Source organism: Squalius cephalus (assembly GCF_949319135.1).
Source record: "Squalius cephalus genome assembly, chromosome: 3".
Taxonomy (NCBI): domain Eukaryota; kingdom Metazoa; phylum Chordata; class Actinopteri; order Cypriniformes; family Leuciscidae; genus Squalius; species Squalius cephalus.
The window spans coordinates 16,593,987-16,617,010 of NC_137124.1; the positions used below are offsets into that span (position 1 = coordinate 16,593,987).

The 23,024-nt window shown below is 36.6% G+C and overlaps 2 protein-coding genes across 7 annotated transcripts in view; both read right to left on the reverse strand.

Annotated features, from left to right (window-relative positions):
- LOC307155455 (phosphatidylinositol-binding clathrin assembly protein) overlaps nt 1-11,577 on the reverse strand; it is a 51,346-nt gene extending 39,769 nt beyond the window's left edge. For all 6 annotated transcript variants that reach the window (XM_079866084.1, XM_079866082.1, XM_079866083.1 and 3 more), the window contains exon 1: nt 10,221-11,577. In XM_079866084.1, the coding sequence (XP_079722210.1) occupies nt 10,221-10,350 (130 nt within the window). In that variant the 5' untranslated portion in view covers nt 10,351-11,577. The remainder of the gene's footprint in view (nt 1-10,220) is intronic.
- Nucleotides 11,578-17,247: 5,670 nt separating this feature from the next.
- On the reverse strand, nt 17,248-22,347 carry LOC307155457 (ras-related protein Rab-32). The gene is made up of 3 exons (XM_079866086.1): nt 21,766-22,347; nt 18,996-19,276; nt 17,248-18,893 (listed from the first exon to the last, which is right to left on the reverse strand). Exons 1-3 carry the CDS (start codon nt 21,956-21,958, stop codon nt 18,714-18,716), a joined length of 654 nt encoding a protein of 217 aa, XP_079722212.1. The 5' UTR covers nt 21,959-22,347; the 3' UTR covers nt 17,248-18,713.
- Between the last annotated feature and the right edge of the window lie 677 nt (nt 22,348-23,024).

Consider the following 23,024-nt stretch of genomic DNA (forward strand, 5'->3'; position numbering starts at 1 on the left):
GGATATGCTGATTTAATCAGATAAAACAGGGCACATTTGGTGGCATTGATCAAAAATGTCATTGTCTTAAATGGAGAAAGACTAAGAGAGGCACAAATAACAGTTAATGCGAGCAAGAAACTCCCCACTCTGACCGTTTGAAGCACTGGGAATGTATGTGGTTGTATGGCTGATTACACCCTGGATCAGAGCTTTCAGACATTGCATATCAGGGCTGTCTTGCAATATTGTAATAATACTTTAAATCCATGTATCAAATGTATTTTCACTAAACCAAAAAAGCAGGCTGCCTAAATAAGCACAAGCTATTAAACAGGCATTCCCCAGTCCAGTTAGAGATAGTTTTTTGGTCAGGTTACCATCCACATATTTTTGTCTCGGTTCCCGTCAGAGATACATTCATATAATTATTTAATTATTCTAATTTCCCTCAGCATTCGACTGTAAATGTTGTAGAGGTTGTTACACGTTTTACTGCCTTGTGCCATGTTTTCACACAAAACAAAACTAATATTCCCCCTGCGTGAGACTGTTGCTGGTTTTGCTTAAATATAAATCCCGTAATGAAACAGTAATACAAACCATCAGGGATTTTTATCATGGTTTATCATCAAACCGGTAACCATTTCATCCCTACTTCAATTCCAATCAAATTAAATTGTGATGCAAAGCAATGTACTGAATTATGACATATATTGTATTATACAACGTGTATCGCATCATGAGGTAGTTAGCGATAGCACATGATACTAGTCTCCAATTATCTCCTTTACAATGCTTCTGAGTGTCACACACTAAGTTCACAAAAGTAGATTCCCAGAGTGACAGAGAACAGGCAGCGTTTCACACCACAGCCTTTAAATAGAGTTTCTGACAGTGTTTCACTAAAACATACAATCACACTTCCATGTTATCCCTTACAAACACACACACACACCTGCATGGTTCCATGCTGAGATGTGTGCACCAGAGCATGAAATGATGTGCAGTGGCGAGAATCGAATCCGAGAAAGGCGGTGAAAGGAAGCTGTGGCCCAATGATGTCACTGCAATGCAGCAAATGAAGAGTCTTTGAGCGATGAGGTCACACACTTTCAGTCTGCCTGTGTCAAAGTCTTATTGTTAGCCTGAAAGACAACGAAACCCTTTGGAAACGTTCCTACCGGGCTGAGCCTGCCACCAGTCAGAGTTGACAGAGGCTCAAAAAATCCCTGAGTTTCAAACGCACGCGTCGCTGCCATAATTGGCCGGTGGAGACTGGTTTGGAATTAAAACCAGCTCTATGCAAGAGTGAAAAATGAACAAAATTACAAATTAAAGCACTTTTGATTCAAAGCATGATTATTCTCGGCTTACAAATTAATCGGGATTGAGCCTTGATGAGGCACAGGAAGTTTGGCAGGAAGCCTCTCGTGTGTGTGTGTGTGTGTGTGTGTGTGTGTGTGTGTGTGTGTGTGTGTGTGTGTATGTACACAAGGAAGTAAATTGACCAGGTGGCCTGACAGTCTGTCCAGCTGTCAGCCAGAAGACCGTAGCTGGTGCTCACCTCTGAACCGCCACAGCTGCCATGCAAATGACTTGATCCAAGTGTACTAATCACTGACTCCAGGTCAGTTCTCCATGGCCCTCTGCTTCTGGAATAATGCACTAGAGGTGGAGTGGGAATTGACATTTCAAAGTATTGCAATATGTTATTGCACAATATTCTCAGACAAAACCAGATCCCCAAACCAGTCTCATTCACTAAGCATGTATGCGCACTAATTTGTGCATGAAATCTGCGCACAAACGTTTTCACGAACAAATCATGATTCACCAAAAACCTTCGTACTAAAAATTTATTCTAAATTTACAAAAATATTTAGGAACAGCTAAAACCACACGTACGCAAAAAACACTTTCTATGTGCGGCCTTATGTTTAAAAGTTATATTTCATTACTATTAATTATATTTTATAATTTTAATATAAACTTTTATCATAAAATGTATAAATAATACAATTTAATTTAATCTAAAATATATTTCATCACATACAGTGAAAGAGTAAGAAAAGCTGCATTATAGCTTCAGCTTCAAGGTTTCTTTGAATAATGCAGGTTTACATGCATGACACTTGGCATTGCTCGAGGATCTGGCGAGATCAGTTTGCAGAGAGCAGCTTATGTTTAGCAACGAAAGCTGTGAAGTAAAAGTTCTGCGGAAAGCCCTTATATGGAGATGGTTTGGGCGTGTTTTATGCTCATTTAGAATATTCCAAATTCACAAACATTAGAACGAGATTAAGAACAAATTCATGTGCGTATTAGGCTTGCTGCGATAGTCTGTGTTACCGGTGTTACACGGTGTTCAGCCGCAACATCAGCTACTTCACTTGCCCACCGCGGCACAGTGTACAAATTAAATGTTTACCGACTATATGGACCTCCAAAGCAAGAGCATGAAAAGATTTATTAAAACAATAATTGCACTAAATAAAAAATTGGTATCAAAAAGACTGTAATCACTAAGATTAGAGGACCTCCAGACCTGTTGAGATTTTACTCTATGCTCAAAAACAAATGCTAACCTCTCTAACCTGTAGATAAGAACAGCAAACCGTTTTGGATTTAATGAGCGCAGAGAGTCTTTTATCGGCTAACCGCTTCAGCTAGCTTGAAGGAGAACAGCAAGGAGAATTCTTCTCCAAATAAACAACTGTGCTCCCTCTGTCTGGGGAACCTGGGACCTCTATTAAATATAGCTGGGATTCTTTTTGAGGGCTTGTTTGCCATGTTTGTATCTCTGCCTCCATTTCCTTCAAGATGTGTGTTGATGGCCTTGTTGCTGTGATTGCGAAGTGCTGGAAAAGGAAATTATGCTTATCTGGTGGATGGTCTGAAATGTGGTGAGACGAGGTCGGTATTTGATCAGCGTTCTGGGAACATAAATGTGATGATGGTGACATTTTTGTAAAAGGCCTATATGGGATTCCTGAACAGTGAGTTCAGTGACACAGTTCTGTGGAATACCGCAGCTATTCCTCACATGTCATTCCCATATTTCTCCCTCTCTCCCTCTCTTTTCTTTTTCACCACAGCTTTGCAACTAATCAGCAACCTGGGAGCACAGCTTGTAGAATTCTATAAAGCTCCAGTCTATAATAAAAAGGACAAAAGAAAGCCACACAATCATATATAACATCAGCCGCCCTCTATTTCTCACAAAGCCCAAGAAATGTCATTTAAGGCAAGGAATACCAGAAAGTAGAAAAATCAAATGCAAGTCTTTAAGCATGAATGCTGACGCATTAATGTCTAATGTCCAAAATAGCATGATCAAATTAGGAAAGGTTAGGAAATTAGGAAACTAGAATAAAGATTATTTATATTTGTAGCCTATATATTTTATATATGCTTTAAAAAGGATAAATGAGAGGTTTAAGGTTACTGGAAGTCTATAGTTTTATGTGAATGTGCGCCTCTATATTCGCAAACACCAAAAAAGGGTCATTCCATGTCAACTCAACCAGACGTCCCAGGCTAAAAATTTGGAATTTTTTTTTCTGCTGAAAGAAATACATAAATGAAAGCTGAAATCTTAAATTTAATGAATGTATATTGACCAAGTAATCCACTATTTTGTAGAGGAGGGTCAAAATGACAATTTTAACCTGCGATTTGGAGCCAAATTACAGGGGGGTAAAAATGACTTTAGAAAGATGGCAGCATCATCATTTTATTTTTACACGGAGATTGGGAGGTCTGTTAGTAAAATCTGTTGACTTTAACAATCTCTGTTGCATTATATGCCAACAGTGACAGTTCAAAAATGGGGAAAGCACTTCTTGTGTTTTTTTTTACCCCATGTTTGCATGCCCCCATTTGGCTCCAAATCTCAGGTGAAAATTGTCATTTTGACCCCCTCTACAAAATAGTGGATTACCCAGTTAATATCCATTTATTACATTTAATATTTTGGCTTTCATCACTATTTATGTTTGTCTCTCCTCAAAAAAGTTACAAAATCAAACAAAATTTGAGCCTGGGAAGTTTCTGAAATTTGGTTGATTTGACATGGAATGACCTAAAACCGTTTTTTTTTTTTTTTTACTGTCTTCAACATTACATTTCAAGGATTACTCTCAGACTTCAAACTTCCAATTATTATGCTTCTTTAGGACTGTCTGGTTTTTTGTGAGGACAAGGATAGTTTTGTGCAATAAAAGGTTATAGTTTTGTAGTATCCGAAACTGAAAATATGTAGTTTCGCACATATAGGCATGAGTGAGAAAAAAGAGCTTTGAGAATTCTCTCCTCTGAGATGCGTCATAAATAAAGTCCCAGGTTTTGCAGAGGAGATGTCAGAAGACGAGCCAAGGGCTCTTATAAGGTACAAAACAAGCTATCAAACAGAGCCAAAGGCCCTCAGCAGCTATAAATAGGCCACATCAGCACTATGAGCGTGAAGGGAACAGAAGCAATGTGTCATGCAGCATGTGGAAGCTCTCTTAAAGTGGTGCAGTTGTGTCCTCACACTGAATGAAGCTCAACAAACATTGATCAACTGCTTCTCTACCTAAAAAAAACTCCACTGAATCTGTGCTTCAAAGACATCCTCTTTGATCAGTCAACGGTAGCTCCTGGTTCTATTTCTGCTTGCTTGCTTCTAATACAACATGCTTCGGTGCTTAATAAATACAAATACAAACATCCATCATCCACAAAATTACAATGAGTTCATAAGTAAAAGCTACTTATCTGTGGAGCAGTTTGCTCTTGCAGAGGACAAACTGTTGACAAAGCATCCTGAAGGGTAATCTGTATTCTGAAAGGCTGGGTGGTATTTCCCAAGACATGTTTGAGAATGGCTGTTTTGTCTTTGCTGCAAAGCATCATTTCAGCTGTCTAGTTCGAAATCAGAAGCACTTCACCTTTAACCCTGACACACTCCAGATTCAGACTGCTGCTAGTTGGATAGTCTCAGGATTATTGATTATGGGCGTAAAAGTCTGCTTTAGGCATGTGTAGAACCACACACCTTCAAAATCAATTAGTCTGGTGGGTTAACTGAATGGCTAGTCAAATGATCAATCTTATGAATGGTATCTGCATCAAATAAAATGTTTTTTAAGACCCCTGCACAAATAAAATGTATACTATATGGGCACATTGGGCAGGGAAAAGCAATGTCTATGGTAACATCGTAAACCATAAAATGAAATTTAAATTCAAATACAGGTTTGATAAAAGTAATTATTTTCACTATTGACTATCGTTTAAAAATAACCAATGATCAGGGATGATTACATCCTGTAAATCAAAATCCGCAACACAAAACAAAATGTTTTGATTTTAGGGCTGTCGAAGTTAAAGGCAGGGTAGGTGATTTGTTCCAGAAACATTTTTTGTTATGCTGGTTAATATCCTGATAGCAATCACTAAGTTAAATGGTCTAAATGTATATATCATCTGTGGAAGGCATAGGGCCATAAAATGTTCTACCAATCATTTTAGTTTTAGTGTCAGTACTACATTAAACTACTAAATATAATGTATTATAATTGCAATGGGGGAATATTTGTGGGTCCTGACAATGCCAAATGTATCATGTTACCAGTAAAAAGTGGCCTACATTATTTTAAATATATCTAGTCAGTGACAGAGTGCAAGCATATTTGTCTAAAATATTTCTGTATTTTCAGTTTCAGAATCATGAATATTTTTTAGAATCTGGTGTCACCATTGTCCTGTGCATTGTGGTACCAGCACCAAGTCCAAGCACCAAGTAACTGCCAACGTAATACCAAATTTAGCATTTTAATCAACAGTACATTTTTTGTTGACCATTTACCATATGTCTCGGAGAATAGCAATAATATTTTATCAAGAGTTCAATATCGTGATATATATCGAATCGTGACATGAGAGTATCGTTACATCCCTAATATAGACTGATCGTTATAGTTGCGCCGCCTCTATTGCCATGACATAATCGTAAACGCGACAAACAAACGTGCAACACAGGAGCAATGGACATATCGATGGAATGTTGTTCTTGATTCTCGGCATGTGGATGTTTTTCACTGCAAAACAAAGAAGTTTGTTTGTTCAAGTTTGGTGTCTCGTGTCGCAAATCCAATGACGCTGGTAGTGATGATTCTCTCTGACCAATCAGTGATCTGCAGTGTTTACACGTCACATTTTAGTATCGGTTTGGCTCGCTTGGAACCTTAACCGAGGTAGTACTATTTAAGTGAGCCGTAACGAGCCGTACCATGCAGTGGAAAAGCGGCTTTAGAGACAGACGTCACTAACTGAGCACTAGGGTTGGGTACTGAACTTGGTACTTTTAAGGACACCGACCGAATTACATGCATAAGCAATGTTTTTAACGCTTGTTTTCGCTTCTGCTTTGCCTGTGTTTTGATCCGGAGATTCTCTACTCTTTCAGAAGATGCATAATAGCACCCCCTACCGTATAACAGTGAAAACACAGAAATACAGAAAATTCTGTCAATGGCGGGAAAAAAGTTGATTTTAACCTCTAATGTAGCAATGTACCAAATGAGAGGGTTTCCCTATATAGTTTACAACATTAATTGGGTGAGATTTTTTCCTTAAGAAAATCAAACTATCGGTATCGGCAGATAGGCCTATCATTCTGAATAATCAGCTATCGTATCAAAGGAAAAATTTTGTATTGTGCTTCTCTATAAATTATTATATTTATTTTTATTATGATTTAAAATATATGATTAGCCTATATGTGATATGATATGCGCCTTCTGAATGCACATTTGCTTCTTTACGATACACCAGTTAACAACACTGCATGTAAAGGGCTAAATCAAAATCCAAATTTACTCTCTGGCAATAGGTGGTGCTTATGGAACAGCAGAAATATAACAGTTGCCCTTGTAACCCCTGTATACAAAGCATCTGTGCTTATTAGAACACAATTTCTCAGAAAGGCAATGAGTTTGCAGGCGATATAAACACCATAAGGTAAACAATTTTATAATTCACCAACAGTAGATCATTAGCAATTGCCAATCGCTTGGCATAAATCTGTGGTTTTCATTGATTGCGAATTCATAGACTTTTGAAATTTACCAGTCAAATCAAATTAAGCCATATCACGATTCTCGTTTTTCTGTCCCCAAATTTAAGACCTCTTTTAATGGTAATTAAGAGTTACATTTTTAGCCTGAGCACCATAAGAATGCAACATTCATGACAAGGCTCTCAAAAAATAAAACAGATTATGTGTGCCTATTTGCAACACAATTGTCAAAGAAACAGCTCTTTACATGAACAGGAGAGAAAATACATAAAAATATACATGCTTTATATATACATATATATTTATATTTATATATTTTAGATATATATTCATATATATATATATATATATATATATATAAAAGCTGACTGCAATCATTACACACATGACTGGCAGATAAAGCAAGGCAGCCCTGAGACAAATAGAAAAACTACGAAATAAAATTCCTTGATACATAACTTTTTCAAATATAAAACTGGTAAATAAAATGAAAAATAAAAAATTGAAAAAAAAAAAATACTAATTAATCAGCTTCGGCTGTGTGTCTGTCTGCGCAAGCACCACACTGAGTAATTTCTTGTGGCTTATTGTGATTAATAACACTCTAATGTGTCAATAACTTTAAGTAGTACAGCGAGGTTTAAGAAATGTAACAATTCAGAATATCGATTTTTGAAATTTGTGAATCAATGCGAATGAGCAGAAGATTGATTTTTCCCCCACCCCTAATATATATATATATATATATATATATATATATATATACACATACATACATACATGCATATACTCAGAAACAAATGAAACTCTTGAAGAAAAAATCTATTGAATAGCTCTCAAAAATACGATGCTACAAAGCTTCCAAACTTAGCTATTAGTTCTTACTCAGAAACTCTCATTAAAGCTGCTTAGTAATTAGTAAACACATTTTCCCCAGTGGACTAATAATATCCAGTGCAACCTGTCACCCAAAAATTAGTAAAAGTAGCCTAAATTAGATTGGATATGTTGATTTAAACCGTCTTTTGTCATTTTTGTGTGCAATATCCATCGAGAGGTCCTGTAAATGTTCAATGAAAAGTGAGAAATCTGAAACTGAGACATGTTAGTGTTATTTCTGTACCAATCCGAGAACAATTCCCCAGTTAACTTCCTAGTTAGAATGTAAGACTGAGCACAGATCCCAGGTCAGTAAGCTCAAGTTCTACCAAAAGACAGTGTCCCACTCACTGCTTCCGAAGAGGTCAGAGTGCAAAATCTGTTTGTTGACTCAGTACAAATCTCACTGCTGTTTGCACAGAACAGGAAAGTGAATGCAAACTAGACAAAACTACATAATAAAAGATAGAATCTACAAGAGAGAGAGAGAGAGAGAAAAAGTGTCACATTAACTACTTTGATAGCTATCTAAATTTCCAATCTCACAGACTGCTTTAGCCAGAATGAAAAAGCAATGAATAAACACTGGGCTTATTCTGGGAGATAGCTATGATAAATTATATGGATGCAGTAATATTACATTTCTGGCAGATACACAACACATAAATCAATAATTATTTTAATGTTATGGCTAATAATAATCAATAAATGTTGATACATTAAAATTGTACTATGTTGTCTAAATAAATAAAAACTAAAACTAAAAATTAAACCATTTATGATGTTGTGTTGCTCAAATACAGGTAACAAGTGAATTTGAGCAACACAACATTATAAATATAGGCTACAGATTACAGAATTAAAAATAGATATTCTTTTTAAGATGTGTTAAAGATTTCATGTTATTAATTTTTTTTTAAATAGTACCTTTAATTGAGCGTTAGATTACGGCAAAAGTAATCTAAATGTAAAAAGTGGGGAAGTTACTTGTCACAATAAAATTTCCAATTTCAACAAACATCAATAAATTGAAAAGAAAATCTCTAATATCAGCCAATAACCAATACTAACGCATCCTAATAAATAATTATGACGTATATGGTCTTGACACAACATACGTCAGGCTTCTGAAATTCCCCAATTCTAAGAACCGGTTTGAACAAGTCATGTGGAAATGTTTCTGGATATAATACTTCTCTGCTTTGAGCAAAAAAAGGGGAAGTAAGCAACACTTGACCTTGTGTAACTCAGAAAAAATATTGTGTTATGCAGTGTTAGCAAGATTAAAACCGAAGCAATGAAGCAGGCAGATCGGCACAGACTACCGTACTAGGCCACATAGCCCAGTGGCTAACACAGGAAACAAATCCAGACTAAACATGAGGCTGTGTTCTGCAAACACGGATGAATCAAAGACACAAACATAAAACAAACCAATCAGGTTTTTTCGTTTTCTTGGCTGCTAGTCAGTCTGTGGTCTTACAGCACGACAGGTGCCGAAGCAACCAGCCTCCCTCATTCCATCGGGGAATCACAGATAAAGGTCTAATAAGAAAGAAATCCCTTAATGAAGAGCATTTTGCACCAAGATGCATTTGGCTGCGTTCAGAATGTCAGACACAAGTCGTACAAATACTCCAGCAGCCCTCTGTTCGTAATCTCTTTAGACACTGCCTATGCGAAAATGAAACTGACGTGCTGCATTCTGCATTAACTCTGCTTTTGTCAAAAGAATCAATGCCTCAATGCTTCAATGCACACACGCCTGTATTGACCTTCATCACTCCCACACCATCTCGACGATGACTGTTTAAAGAGGGATCACACAACAAGACGTGAAGACATTACGCACACCACATGACTTCAAACACAATGTATCAGAAACCCTGACAGCTGCAGTTATCGATTCAAGCAGAAGTGGTTATTATGAAGCAGATATTTTTAAATATAAGCTGTCTGTATGATGACATAACTGCTTCAACATTGCTGCAATAACGCATAATTACAAAAAAATAAAATGGGCCACAAAGTCAGTAAATGACCCTATACTGCCGCGCAACAGTGGCATCAGCTCCTTGAACTGACAGCGTCTGAAGAGAGATCAGCATTCCCATCACGAGCATGTTTCAATTCATCACTGGTGTCCAGACAGCTGAGGATGTGCAAGCCAAGGCTAGTTGAACTGCATGCCAGGGATGCAGTAACACTTTGAGCTTTTACAAAGCACCCAAGAATACCTGCGAAGAGACTGTGCAAGTACAAATACAAGGATTTTTGTTTATCTTTTTGGCATACTCACAATCAAGGTGTTTCTTTTTTGGTCCACTGACTTCATGCGTTGTGGCCTTGCAGAGAGCTTTGCTGATGGCTGATCCAGTCATGCTGTGCTGGGCCGCAGCGATGCGATCCGTGATGGACTGTCCTGACATTTTTATTCAGCTCTGAGATACGAAAAATCAACACTAAACTTGACCTGGTCTCACTTGTAGACGTGTGTATTCTCCCAACGATCTAGTATAGGAGTTGACAATTTTACAAAAATACACTGACTTGATGCAAACTGTTGAGTTTGATACGTTTGAACCGCCACCAAGTCAACTGGCACTAATTGATACACTTGTAGTAAAAAAAAAGGGAAGGAAAAGTTGACTTAACTAGTAAAAATGTCACAACTAGATATGCCGTAACTAAATTGGAGGGGCGATCTGAACTTTTGTTAGCTAATATTACTCATAAACCATTGGCACCAAGAACAGATACTGGTATTACTGAAGTCTGAAGATACAAAACAACTGTTGGAAAATGTCATAGCTATCGGTCAGGCCAGCTCAGAGGATTCAGGCAGAAAATATCACCTGTCAGCCAGCTTGAGCCTCACCAATTAAGACCTTTTAGAAGAAAACAAACTGGATGTAAGAAGCACCAGCAGACTAGATTGAGATCAGATAAGCAAAACTATTCTGTGGATTTTCTTGCCTTTATAAACCTGCTATTACACTGGTAACGTTACCAAGACTTAACCAGTCAAGAACTCTGACAGGTTTTCTTGCGAGAAATATGCATAGACATACAAACCAAACCCTATAAGTGACTTGGCAAAGAGGCGGTAAGAAAGGTGGATTAACTCAAAAATGTAACTATACAGGTAACAAAACAAAAGTATTATGTAACCAATCAATTTAGGCGATTTATCTAATCAACAACCTAAACTATCTGCCCAGCCAGCTGAGTAGATAAATCACATCTGAGCTTGAATTATTGCTCCAGCTTTCTTATATTTAGACAACTACTAACAAAAACCAATCCTGCTCGAGCCTAAGCTATTCCTAAATACATAATCTTCCAAAAGAATGGTAAATGTTGTTAAAAAGAAGTCCAGCGTGCATCGCGACGAAGACAGCTGAAAGTGTCCGGCTCAAGTTGGACTCCAGCCCGGTGAGCCAGCGCGTCTAACCGGATGCCTGGTTCTCTGCCCTTCCGTCCCGCTTAAAGTCTCCTTTTGGTCCGCGTATACGACACGGTTCCGCCCGTTGTGAGAACGAGAGACGTCGAGTTGCTCGGGACTGAATTGAGGGGTGGTTTAGCTATAACACCCCTGTCTGTCGCTGTATCTGTGGTTCGAACTGTCAGCTCTGTGTTATTCCGGTTTGGTGAAGAATGCGCTGGCGGAGCCGTTCAGGACAAAATGGCTTCGCTGTGATCAGGTGAACGAAGAGCTGGAGTTTGATTGGGCGGGAGCAAGTGGCGTTCACTAGTTCGTGGGAAATAGCGTTGCCACTCTCTCTACTTAAACTCTTGTTGTGATTCTGTTCTTGATGTTATTCCATAAATGGAGATTGCTTTTGAGAAAAACATTTGAACAAATATAACGAATAACATATGTAAATATATATATATATATTGATATATATATATATAGTAGTTTGTATTTTTTTTTTTATTCCTCTACACATTTTTTTTTTTTTTATTTTTTTTTTTTAACTATCAAAAATATGTAATTTAATCTGGAATTTCCAGTTGACATCACAACTTCGCGAACTTCCTGACCTGCAGTTCAGTCATTAGCCGTTAGGGACTCGAAAATCCAGCTTGGGAATCAATAATGTTCATGAATGACATGGCTTTTTATCGAATAAAACAGATTTTATGTTTTCATGGGATACATTTTATGTAGGCATTTAAAGTAGGCTAATGTAATTTAAGTAGAATGTTTTGTGAAAGGATCTTGTTTGCATTCCAAGTAGGCGTATTTGAGCTACTCGTTGTCCAACAGCGAGACAATCGAGTGAGCCTCTGTCGGAATATTCCTACATTTTCTGGAGTAAAAATCTATTCAAAATTAATAACATGTGACCCTGGACCACAAAACCAGTCACATGGGTCAATTTCTTGAAATTTAGATATACATCGTCTGAAAGCTGAATAAATAGCTAGCCTAAGCTTTCCACTGATGTATGGTTTGTTAGGATAGGACAATATTTGGCCGAGATACAACTATTTGAAAATCTGGAATCTGAGGGTGCAAAAAAATTTAAACATTGAGAAAATCACCTTTAAAGTTATCCATTTATGTTCGTGATTGTGCTTCATTCACTCACAAAAATAAATGTTTTATATATTTCCAGTAGGAAATTTACAAATTATCTTCATGGAACATGATCTTTAATTAATATCCTAATGATTTTTGGCATAAAAGAAAAATCGATCATTTTGACTCATACAATGTATTGTTGGCTATTGCCACAAATATACCTGTGCTACTTATGTGATCCAGGGTCACATATTTAGAAATATCATCATTAGGCCTATTATTATTAACCGCGTAAATATGAATTGTAATTAGTTTTATTGTATTCTATTAGTAATAATATATCAAGGAACTGTAAACATTCTTGCATAATTGAAGTTTATAAGCTCATCAGTATGTTCAAAATGTATCATAGAAAAGCTTTTTAGCTATTTTTATGCAAGTATATCTGTCTTTCTGAAAATGACATCAGAAGAACAACAAAGCTTCATGTCTCTTTGCCCTTGTCATTTATAAATGACTGACATAAATGTCTTGTGCTTTTCACCATATTATGACACCCATCAAATGGAGCAAAGCACAATGAAATGAAGATCAGAAAGTGTCCACCAGCATGAACAGTTGTTTTCTTTGTTTGCCTACAGAGCAGTGAGACCATGTTTTGGTTTAAAATGCCACAACATTGTCTGTAAAAAAAAAGTTGCTGCCTTAAATTTTTTAAGTACAATCAAATTGGATGTTTAAGTCATTTCAGCTCAAATTAGCCTACATTAAACTAAATAAAAAAAAAAACATATTTGAATCTTGTATAACTAAAATTGATTAACTTATTTTGATGAGTTAAAGCAATGTAAAAACATGTTGTCAACTTATTGATCATATATTTTTTTTACAGTGAAATAATACTTTAATGAAACACTAACTAGACAATTAAATAATTCAAATACATTATAAATACACATATAAATTCCACAAAGGGCATCATATGGCTAGTTACAAAATGCAATAGATAAACAAACATTTCACACATTTTGCTTGAACTTTTTTTTATTATTTTTTATTAGATGTATAAATACCACAATTATGTAGTGAACAAATGAATAGCAGTTAAATAAAAACAATGACCTGTGACCTCTAAAGCATTAAAACCCAGTGTCAGAGTTGGTGTGAGCAAAAGGAAATGTTTTTAAGGGGAAGTGCAACATTCAACACACCTTTCTGTATGAGGAAGTGGTTTAAAGAGAAAACCCACAATGGTGTCAACCATCGACTTCATTTGGGAGGAGCATGAGAACATATATTGTTTTGAAATACACTTTTTATGTATAAATACCTTCATTTGAACTAGTGTCACATGTGGCTATATAGTGCACTTTAAAAACTGATGACACTCTGGCTAGAAATCAGAGCTAGCTGAACAAAGACAAGATGTGTGTAAGTAAACCTGGGTTTGGCTAGCTGTTTTTTACATCACTGACAAAATGACTTTAAAATGACTAAAAGACTATTCACGCTGTGGTATTCTTGTGCACAAGGACAATGCATTTGCAATGAACATTCATGTGTTTACACTGGAACACACACACGCAACATTTAAGTAATCTACAAAAGTATTTCTACAAGATCTAATCTAGTCAGTTTTTGAATAGCTGATGTGCCAGCCCCATCTAGAGGTAAGCAGATGCAATTATTTCCATGGCAACTAGATTCCAGCAGTAGCCCTTGGCAACTGATCACTTCCCCAGGGAGCATCCTACTTAATGAAACAAGAGATGTTGATATGTAAATAACATGTTATAGTTCAGATTCTGCAATTAAATGTAATAGAACGATGCATTGCATCACTTTATGGATCACTTTATTCTAAATATATATATATATATATTCTGGATCACTTTAAAGAAAATAATACATAAATTCTGTGGACCAAGAAATTAGAAAATGTGCATTTTTCACATAAATGGTTTCATTTTTGTTAGTCCTAGTTTAAAAAATAAAATAAAAAAAAGCTCTTTACATTGACTGAAAGTACAAGTGGCACTGACTGTCATACCAATGCAAACAGAGGATTTGTGAGAAGGATTTCTCTTGATTGACAGAGCATCCAAAACCTGCTTAAATGGTTTACCCCTCCCTCTCGTTCAACATTTGCATCATCCATATAGTCACATGTCTGATTCTGTAGAGGCTAAATGAATGCATTCACAGCCAACATACAGTAAGGCTTTTGAACTGTGAATTTAGTGATCATAGCAGGTACTTTTATCTAAAGTGACTTACAAATGTGGGACGCCACAAAAAAAATATTTTGCAAATTCTATCTTACAATAACATTCTGATGTCCTTAAGATGAGCCTTCAACTCTGTTACATGAATGAAAAAAAAGAATGATTTTTTGTTGCACGCAAGCTAAAATAAACAGTCATGAAGACAGACACGCGTGCTATCACACCATTCCAGACATGCTCTCATCTTCAGGTCCAAAAACTACAGGCTGGCAGCAGCCGGTGCAAATGTACTGCAGCACGCAGAGTCACACTGCCGGACAGTCTCACGGCCAGGATCAGACTCAGGTACAATGGCCCAGTATGCCATTTCAGTGAGCATGTCACTGTCCATTACAGCGGGTAGTTCAGAGATCTGCACTGGTGGATTGAAAAGAGACAAGCTGAGTTTTATTTAGCAATTCATTTATTATAAAAATCATATCATCATGGTCTATTAGTAATATTTTAACTACTGCTGAAATCTCAGTTTGATATATTTATTAATTATTAATATATTTTTAAAAAAGCCATCTTCTTTGTACATTGCATAATGCACATGTATTCATTTTATTCCTTTATAAGGCTTGTATATGTGTTAATGAAGACATTCATTTTATGTTTTAATTTTAATGTGTGTTGTTTCAGGTTGTTTTGTGACTTTTTCTATTAATTTTACAGGTCCACCTTGAAATTCACTGAAACACTTTTATATAACAGAATAGATACACCAGTTAGTAGACACACAGCATACAACTAATAAAAACTGTTACACTTACAAGATTAATAAATGAAGAGGAAGGCTGTCTGATAAGATAAAAAGCAATAATAAAAACACAATGGACCATATAAACAATATTTTATAAGCAAATGATTCAAGGTAGTAGCCTACAATGGGAAAATAAAAAGAAGCTACAATTCTGTCCCCATCCACAGCATCCTTGGAGGCAGCAAAGCAATCTTTTTCATTTTATTTTTGAAAATGTACTTTTGATGAATCACTTTTGACAGGCCTGGTTTGGATATACCACCGTCCCTCAGTTGTGCTGCAACAAAATATCTGCTCAAACTTGATTTCAAGAAAACATCTTGCACCGTCTCTCTTTCCGTTTTTTTCAAAGGTGATTTGGTCCCAACAGTCGTTAACCTTTCGACATCCCCAACGATGAGCAGTAAGCCGGTAGCCAAACAGTTTCCTGACCAAGGCACTTTCACGGAATTCCCTTTGCTCAGGATCCGTAAGACAACGCGGCGTGACACTAGCGCATTAGCATCATTTGGCTGGAGTGTCGTCGAATGAGCAAGACAGTGCACTCCTTCACGGTTTTACTCCTACAACACAACTGTAAAGCAATCAATAGCCTATCCTCCGGGAATGCTGTCAGACCTACAATTATTGCCCAAGGCTGGAAATACAACACGCTTGCAGTTACAGCACTGTACGATGCTCTATCATTAGCGCGTCCAGCTCACCCCTCATTTTGTTCCAAACGATAACCTGTGCAATTACCTCTAAAATCATATCATCACCCTTCAGATGCACAATTAATAACGCTGGAAAGAAATCACGCCTCACTTGTTCTTAAGCATTTGATTTGTGTAATGATCTTTCCTGTGGATAATTCTTATGATTAAGTGTCATTGCATAATGGATCATTCATGGGTTATTTTTAAAAATTAAGGGCTGAATATTTGACAAACCTAGCAGGAGTTCGTCTTTTTTTATATATATAGAATTGTACACCATTTTAATAAGAGGAATAATGATGGTAACGGTTTATTCATAATCTAGGGACACAGCTTCAAGTCTTTTTAATATTATGCTCACTAAATTCGAAAATTATTTAAATAATTACATAGCTTTTATTTGTTGTGTTGTTATTGTTATTATATCAAAATGTGCATATTTGCTAATACAGCAAGTTCTCAGGATAAACCATTAAAAACAGAAAAGCTTTGCATTGCTCAAGCTGTTGTGTACACGTTCATGAGCGACATGCAAGTCAGTTTCGTTTTTGAGGAAAGACTTATGTCATATATTAAGCACCATAAAATTATTCATCATCATGTCCTCTGAATAAAAAGTATAGGTTTAGTTAAAGGTCACTGTTAGACACGCTCTATGTGGCAGACTCTAATGAGGCAAAGAGGACTAATGCAGTCCAACAAGCAGAGAGAAACAAATTGAGACATGATTACTGTACTGTGAGATGATAAACACCTTGTATTGTAGCTACAAGATGCAATTATACAGATAAAGTTACACAGTCCAAAACACTTCCTCAGATAATGTGGGAAAAGTGAAGCCTATTTAGTAGACAGATGGAAAATCAGTGGATTATGGCAAGTCAGGATAAACAGACAGTGAAACATGACTGCTGTGAGCAGACAGAAAGCATATGGGTAACATGACATAAAAACATTCAAACATCCAGTGACACATTTACACTAGTCACGCGCCTCCTCAGTGTCAGCCGAGACAATTTAGTGCAATTACTTGACTGAAGCAATTGCTTTCCCTTTTTTTTTTTTTTCATATGGGCTCACACAGACATAACACTTGACTGTGTGAATTCCATGCTATTCACAGTAATGGAATATATTTTGAATGCTGGCACATGACTGCTTTTCTTTGAATTTTATTCATATAAAATCATATCATTTCAAGATCTTACATCATCCCACAAACCAATGCATATAAAAGATATAAAGTACCTTATACACATCAAATAATAACTTTCTTTTTTTATATAAGCTATTACAAGCCAAATACTGTCATGTGTGCAGGCATATCTCTAAAGAAAGCACTACAGACAGTATTTGGTCAAGCTGTTGTTGTTGGTTCAGATGGGCTTTCCATCTTTGGTCTGCATCTGTCCTAAAATTCCAAAAATATCTCAGGTTGATAAGAAGCAATGGGCAAGTCACTTAAAGTCGGCATGAAACGGAAGTTGCAATAGTCTTTTCTTCCCTATTGTGACATATATCCAATTGAAACGGCTTCTCAAACAAAACAAAAATGTAGGGCGGGTTCTCAAAAGCGGAAGCTGTTATACTTGGGTAAACTTCTATAGCGGTGAACGGGAGATGACAACAAATATAATTTTTGTATTTCAATTTGATCCAATAGCAAAAGAAAAAAAGTTTCCACGATTTTCCAAAAAAGGGAAAAAGTGATTAAAGATTGATTATGTTGGTCAGAGAGAAAGATGTCAAATCGCAGCAGCGTTAATTCGTTTCTGGACATTTACTGACAAGGTAATATAACATGGCTTATAAATGTGTATTAAATTTGTTTTATATGAAAATATTTTTAAAAATTATTAGATTTGCGATGTTGATAACTGTGGAAACGCGTCATCACAGTCTGTGAAAAGGGTCTATCGGGAATTGATTGGATGGTTGTGGTAAACGTCATCAAAGAGATGTCGGGAGGGGAAGTTATTTTGATTAACGATTACGAGGGCACATGAATTTTAAAAAAGTATTGATGTGCACGGATAAATTATGTAGCCTATAATAAATATCCCATTAAAAAAATAAGAATTGTCCATTTTGATTTCATGGTGACATTAACTGTGTTTTTGAGGCTCAAGTATCTGTTGAGTGTACATGAGCTTATTGTAGATTGGATTTAAAACAGCACACCCCCACACTATGTAAATGCATACACACATTTTTAGGCTTTAACAGATGCAGATGTGCACACTGCTTTTCTGCTGCAAGAGCTTTATTTAGTAAAGTCTAACATTAAGTATTTATCAGAGAAAACTCTGTGTAAACGCTGCATGTTTTATTGATGACATTGTTGTTTTTGGCATGTCTAAATGTAAGTGCATATAAGTGTTAAGGTCTTGTCTTTCCCACAAAGGCTTACTTCAGCACAATTTGAAGGCCCAACAAAGGGTGTGACCTCTCTCTCTCTTTCTCTCTCACTCTGTATTTTTCTTCCCCACTCTGTTCTTTTCAACATCTCACTCTATAATTCACTGTAGGGTTTTCAGCTGGACTGGAATTTTGTGCAGGCAGAACATCTAGAGTCACTGCGCTCTTTTAGGTTATAATCAAAAGCAGGCAGGATCAGAACACTGTTGTCTGATTCCACAGGAACATTCTCCTCGTCGATGGCCATTATATTTTGCACAAGACACATGATGGCTGCATCAATGTTTGTGTTGTCCTGTTAAAAAAAAAGAGGAAGGAAGAATATGAGTTTAACATGTGCAGCTAGTACGAGCAAGGTTAATATAATAGTAAAAAAAAAAAAGCCTATCATTTGTACCTTCGCAGACGTCTCATACCAACCCACAAAATTATGGTCCTTAGAGAAATTGTCGAGTTTGGGCATTTTGGAGCATAAACCATATCTCTGTTGGTCACACTTGTTGGCCAGCAGGACAGCTGGCAGAGGACGCCCACTGCCAAGGGCAACTTTAGAATCAAGATCTTTTTTCCATTTCAACACAGCTTGGAAAGTGGAGGCACGAGTCATGTCAAAAACCACAAGAGCCCCTACGGCCTCTCGGTAATACACGCGTGTCATGTTGCCATACCTCTCTTGTCCTGTGAATAAAGAAAAAAAAAAAGTGAAAGATAGTTTATGTATGTTATTTAAGTCATATTTTTTCTTGTTTTATGGTCTTGAAGTGCTATTTCTAGACTGGCCAAACTTGAAATGGTTTCCTTGACTGCAGACAACATAGACATCTTCCCATATCACAAATGACATGAGCTTGACCACACGGGAAAAGCTTAAATCTGTCAGAACGGATCCATTTGCATTTTCATTTGAGAGCGGTTCACCATTCATCCCAGATTTCTGTCAGTAATCACTCACCCTCATGTTGTTCCAACCCCGTAAGACTTTCGTTCATCTTCAGAACACAAATTAAGATATTTTTGATGAAATCTGAGAGCTGGCTCGCTCCTTCATAGGCTTCATTGTACGTCAGAACGTAGGCTCACTATTGGCCAGCATCACACACATGACCAGCATTGGCCAATAGTGAGCCTACGTTCTGACGTACAACCTAGAAGCGCTGCGCTGTTACACTACGTGAACTCACTCAGAAGCCCACACAGAAGAAAATGAAAGATTTTTTTGCGCACAAAAAGTATTCTCGTCGCTTGATAAACTTGAGGTTGAGCCACTGTAGTCACTTGGACTATTTTAACGATATCTTTACTAACTTTTCTGGGATGGCAGATATCGATTACATAGAAGCCTATGAAGGAGTGAGCCAGCACTCAGATTTCATAAAAAATATCTTAATTTGTGTTCTGAAGATGAACAAAAGTCTTACGGGGTTGGAACAACATGAGGGTGAGTAATTACTGACAGAATTTTCATTTTTGGGTGAACTAACCCTTTAAAGGCTCTTTACGGAACCAAAGATGCCAATAAACAACCTTTAATTTTAAGTATTTTTCTACACTCATTTTCATCAGCGAGGCACATTACGCTATAAGCTAACTCATTAAACTCATTAATATATTACTCATATAATATTATGTCAATAAATATCCTTTGTGGCTAGTCTGGGAACTTTTACCTTTCTAATTACCATTCTAATCCTGATTTCACAGCACCACATGGGAAAAAAAAGATGGTGACGTAAACATGTCTGGATCAGGACGGTTTCACAACGAGAACCATTCGGCCTGATGGTGGAAAAAAAAGGAATTTTGTGGAAGATCTCATAAGGACCTAATATGTAGCTATTAATGCATTATCATGCTGAAAATCAAGGCAGACTGAGGCTAGTTAGACTGTCACAGCTAATACACAGGGTTCGCAGTGCAGCATCTTGAAATTCGATCATATAAGGTCCTCTGTGAGGTCATAAACTACTGCAATCAATTGGGGATGAGACTGTCGTGCAATCTATTTTTCTCAGTTAAGTCCATGCTCAAGAGTGCAGTCATCCATAGCCTATTACATGCTTTCACAGTCAATAAACTATGCTGATAGAAATCTTTATTTAAAACTTATCAGTGTTTGTGAATTGAACATCTTATTACAAACATGACAAACAAAAACCTAACTGTAATTTTCAGAGTTTTGTAAACACATCTCTGAGTATTCCATTCTGTCAGCCATGTTGAATTTAAAGCATTGTTTTCTGGTGCGATTTTGTGCACGTGAGAGCCATGGAAATGTTTTTGAGTGTTCTCACATGAGACCAATATAAGCACGAGACCAAACCAGTGAATATAAACACGGGACACACATTCCTGCCCCTGTGCTTTAGTTTAATCTGAGCATAAACACAAAGAGGGATTCATAGCACTGTGAGGTCACTCACAACAGCTGAGAGAAGAAATAAGATCCCAAACAAGGCATGCTTTGGAATGCATGTATGGTGTCCAAGCCAAATGTTTAAGGCATTACTCCAGTAATATTATTCATCTCTTTCAGTCTTTCTGTGTGTGATTATTTTTCTTAAGATCAAGTATTATGTTGTAATGGTGCGAGATTCACTGTGGATGGTCAATAAAACATCAGTGCTAGGAAATTGGTTGTTAGAAATAATTTTCCTGACATCATGTTTTTTTCTAAACACGGTTAAAATTGTTTTAATCTTTTTATCTAATTTCATTTCCATTTAATTTGTTAGATTATTTAATTATTGTTAGTTAATTTGTGAGTTTCCAGGCTTTTGCTCAATTTCCAGTAATTAAATTCAAAGTGGTATAAAAAGTACAATGAATTTACCACTGAACATTGTTTTAGCACTTGATTTTATATTTAAGACAACATACATATATAGCCTAAATGAATACTATCTGACAGACATCACAACAACAACGTTTTCTTATAGGCCTAGATATCAAGAGTTTGTTGAATGATTTTAGAATGGTAGGCTATAGCATGTCAAATTATAGGACACTGCTGTCACTGCTTGAAATCTCCTCTCAATTACCCATATGTTCATTTCTTTACATAGGCTTATTGGTTTTTTGATAAGGTAGCAGCCTGTGACTTAACTTACTGACAATCATTTACATTGCAGGCAAAGGCAGGGAATGTATTGGCTACATCAGTAACTGACCTGCTATGTCCCACAGCTGCAGTCGAATGACTGTCCGGTGATCCCAATTCAGGACTTTCAAAGCAAAATCCACACCGATAGTTGCGCGGTAATGTTGAGAAAAAATCTGATGCACATAACGCTTTATGATGGAAGTCTTCCCCACGCCTAAATCTCCAATGACAAGTACTTTGAGTAACCGCTCCTGCTGCATTTCAGCAATCTAAACTACATGACAAATATATGCAGAAGAAAGAAAGCTTTTATTTTTATTTCTGTAAAACTACAAAACAGAACCAAAAACGAACTGCGTTTCGTTGGAGCCTTGGACGCTTGGACGCGCCTGACAGTTCTTGTCAAACTGTCGTTTTAAAAATGCGTTTCTTCGGAGGTGAGAAGTTTCACACTTAATTTGCCAGTCGACAACTTTTCATCGCGCGGTGGATCCGCTGTCAAGCCTTTCCAATCAAGTGTATTTAGCCTAAGCCTTTCTGACCGATCTATTCAAGAAGCTCATATCTTCACAGTACTGCCTAACTGAACTTTAAGACTAGGAGGAGATTTTAGTCCAGCGTTTGGTATCAAGAATCGCCTATAAACTACAGCTCCCGTCATACTGATAAACTGGCGTGTTTGCTCATAAAACTTCAAATAGATGGCGCACATGAAAATACATTTACACTTCATCAATTAATTAAACCTAAAGGATGTTTCTAAAGGATGTTTCATGATGTTTTAATCATCCTAAATGCAAATGTAGGCTATTAAAACAATATTTAGGCTATATGTGTGATATACAACATTCTTCAAAATATCTTCTTTTGTGTTCAACAGAAGAAATAAACTCATACAGGTTTGGAACAACATGAGGGTGAGTAGCCAAAATTATGACAAAAACATTTTTTTAGACAACTTTTGCTGCCTTTAAAAAAGTGTTATTTTTAATTAAAAGCAAGGATGTGGTCAAACCGCTGATCTGTTTACCCTCAGTGGACCAAACATTAAAAACTGGGAAGTTTAAGGTAAAACTTTGGGTGTAAAAAACACTTTGGGTGTAGGCTACAGCAGGCTAGTACATATATAACGCTATATTATGCCTCATTCAGTAATTTCAAACCCATACTGATCATTAACATAGGCTATACAAAACTATGTGTAGCCTATTATTTAGTAGCCTAGTCTATAGGATTAATGTTTAAAGAACAGCATTTTAGTTTGATGGTGAATTTCCAAGATGAAAATGGTGTACGAAACAATATGTGAAAAGAAGGAGGGAATAA

Bases quoted from the DNA above. Each gene is read 5' to 3' on its own strand.
- LOC307155457 (XM_079866086.1), bottom strand. From the start codon at position 21,958: ATGCAGCAGGAGCGGTTACTCAAAGTACTTGTCATTGGAGATTTAGGC. The intron at 19,277-21,765 runs GTCAGTTACTGA...CTTTATTCACAG, and splicing joins GCAGCTGTGGGACATAGCAG to GACAAGAGAGGTATGGCAAC. The intron at 18,894-18,995 runs GTACAAATGATA...TTTTTTTAACAG, and splicing joins GGTATGAGACGTCTGCGAAG to GACAACACAAACATTGATGC.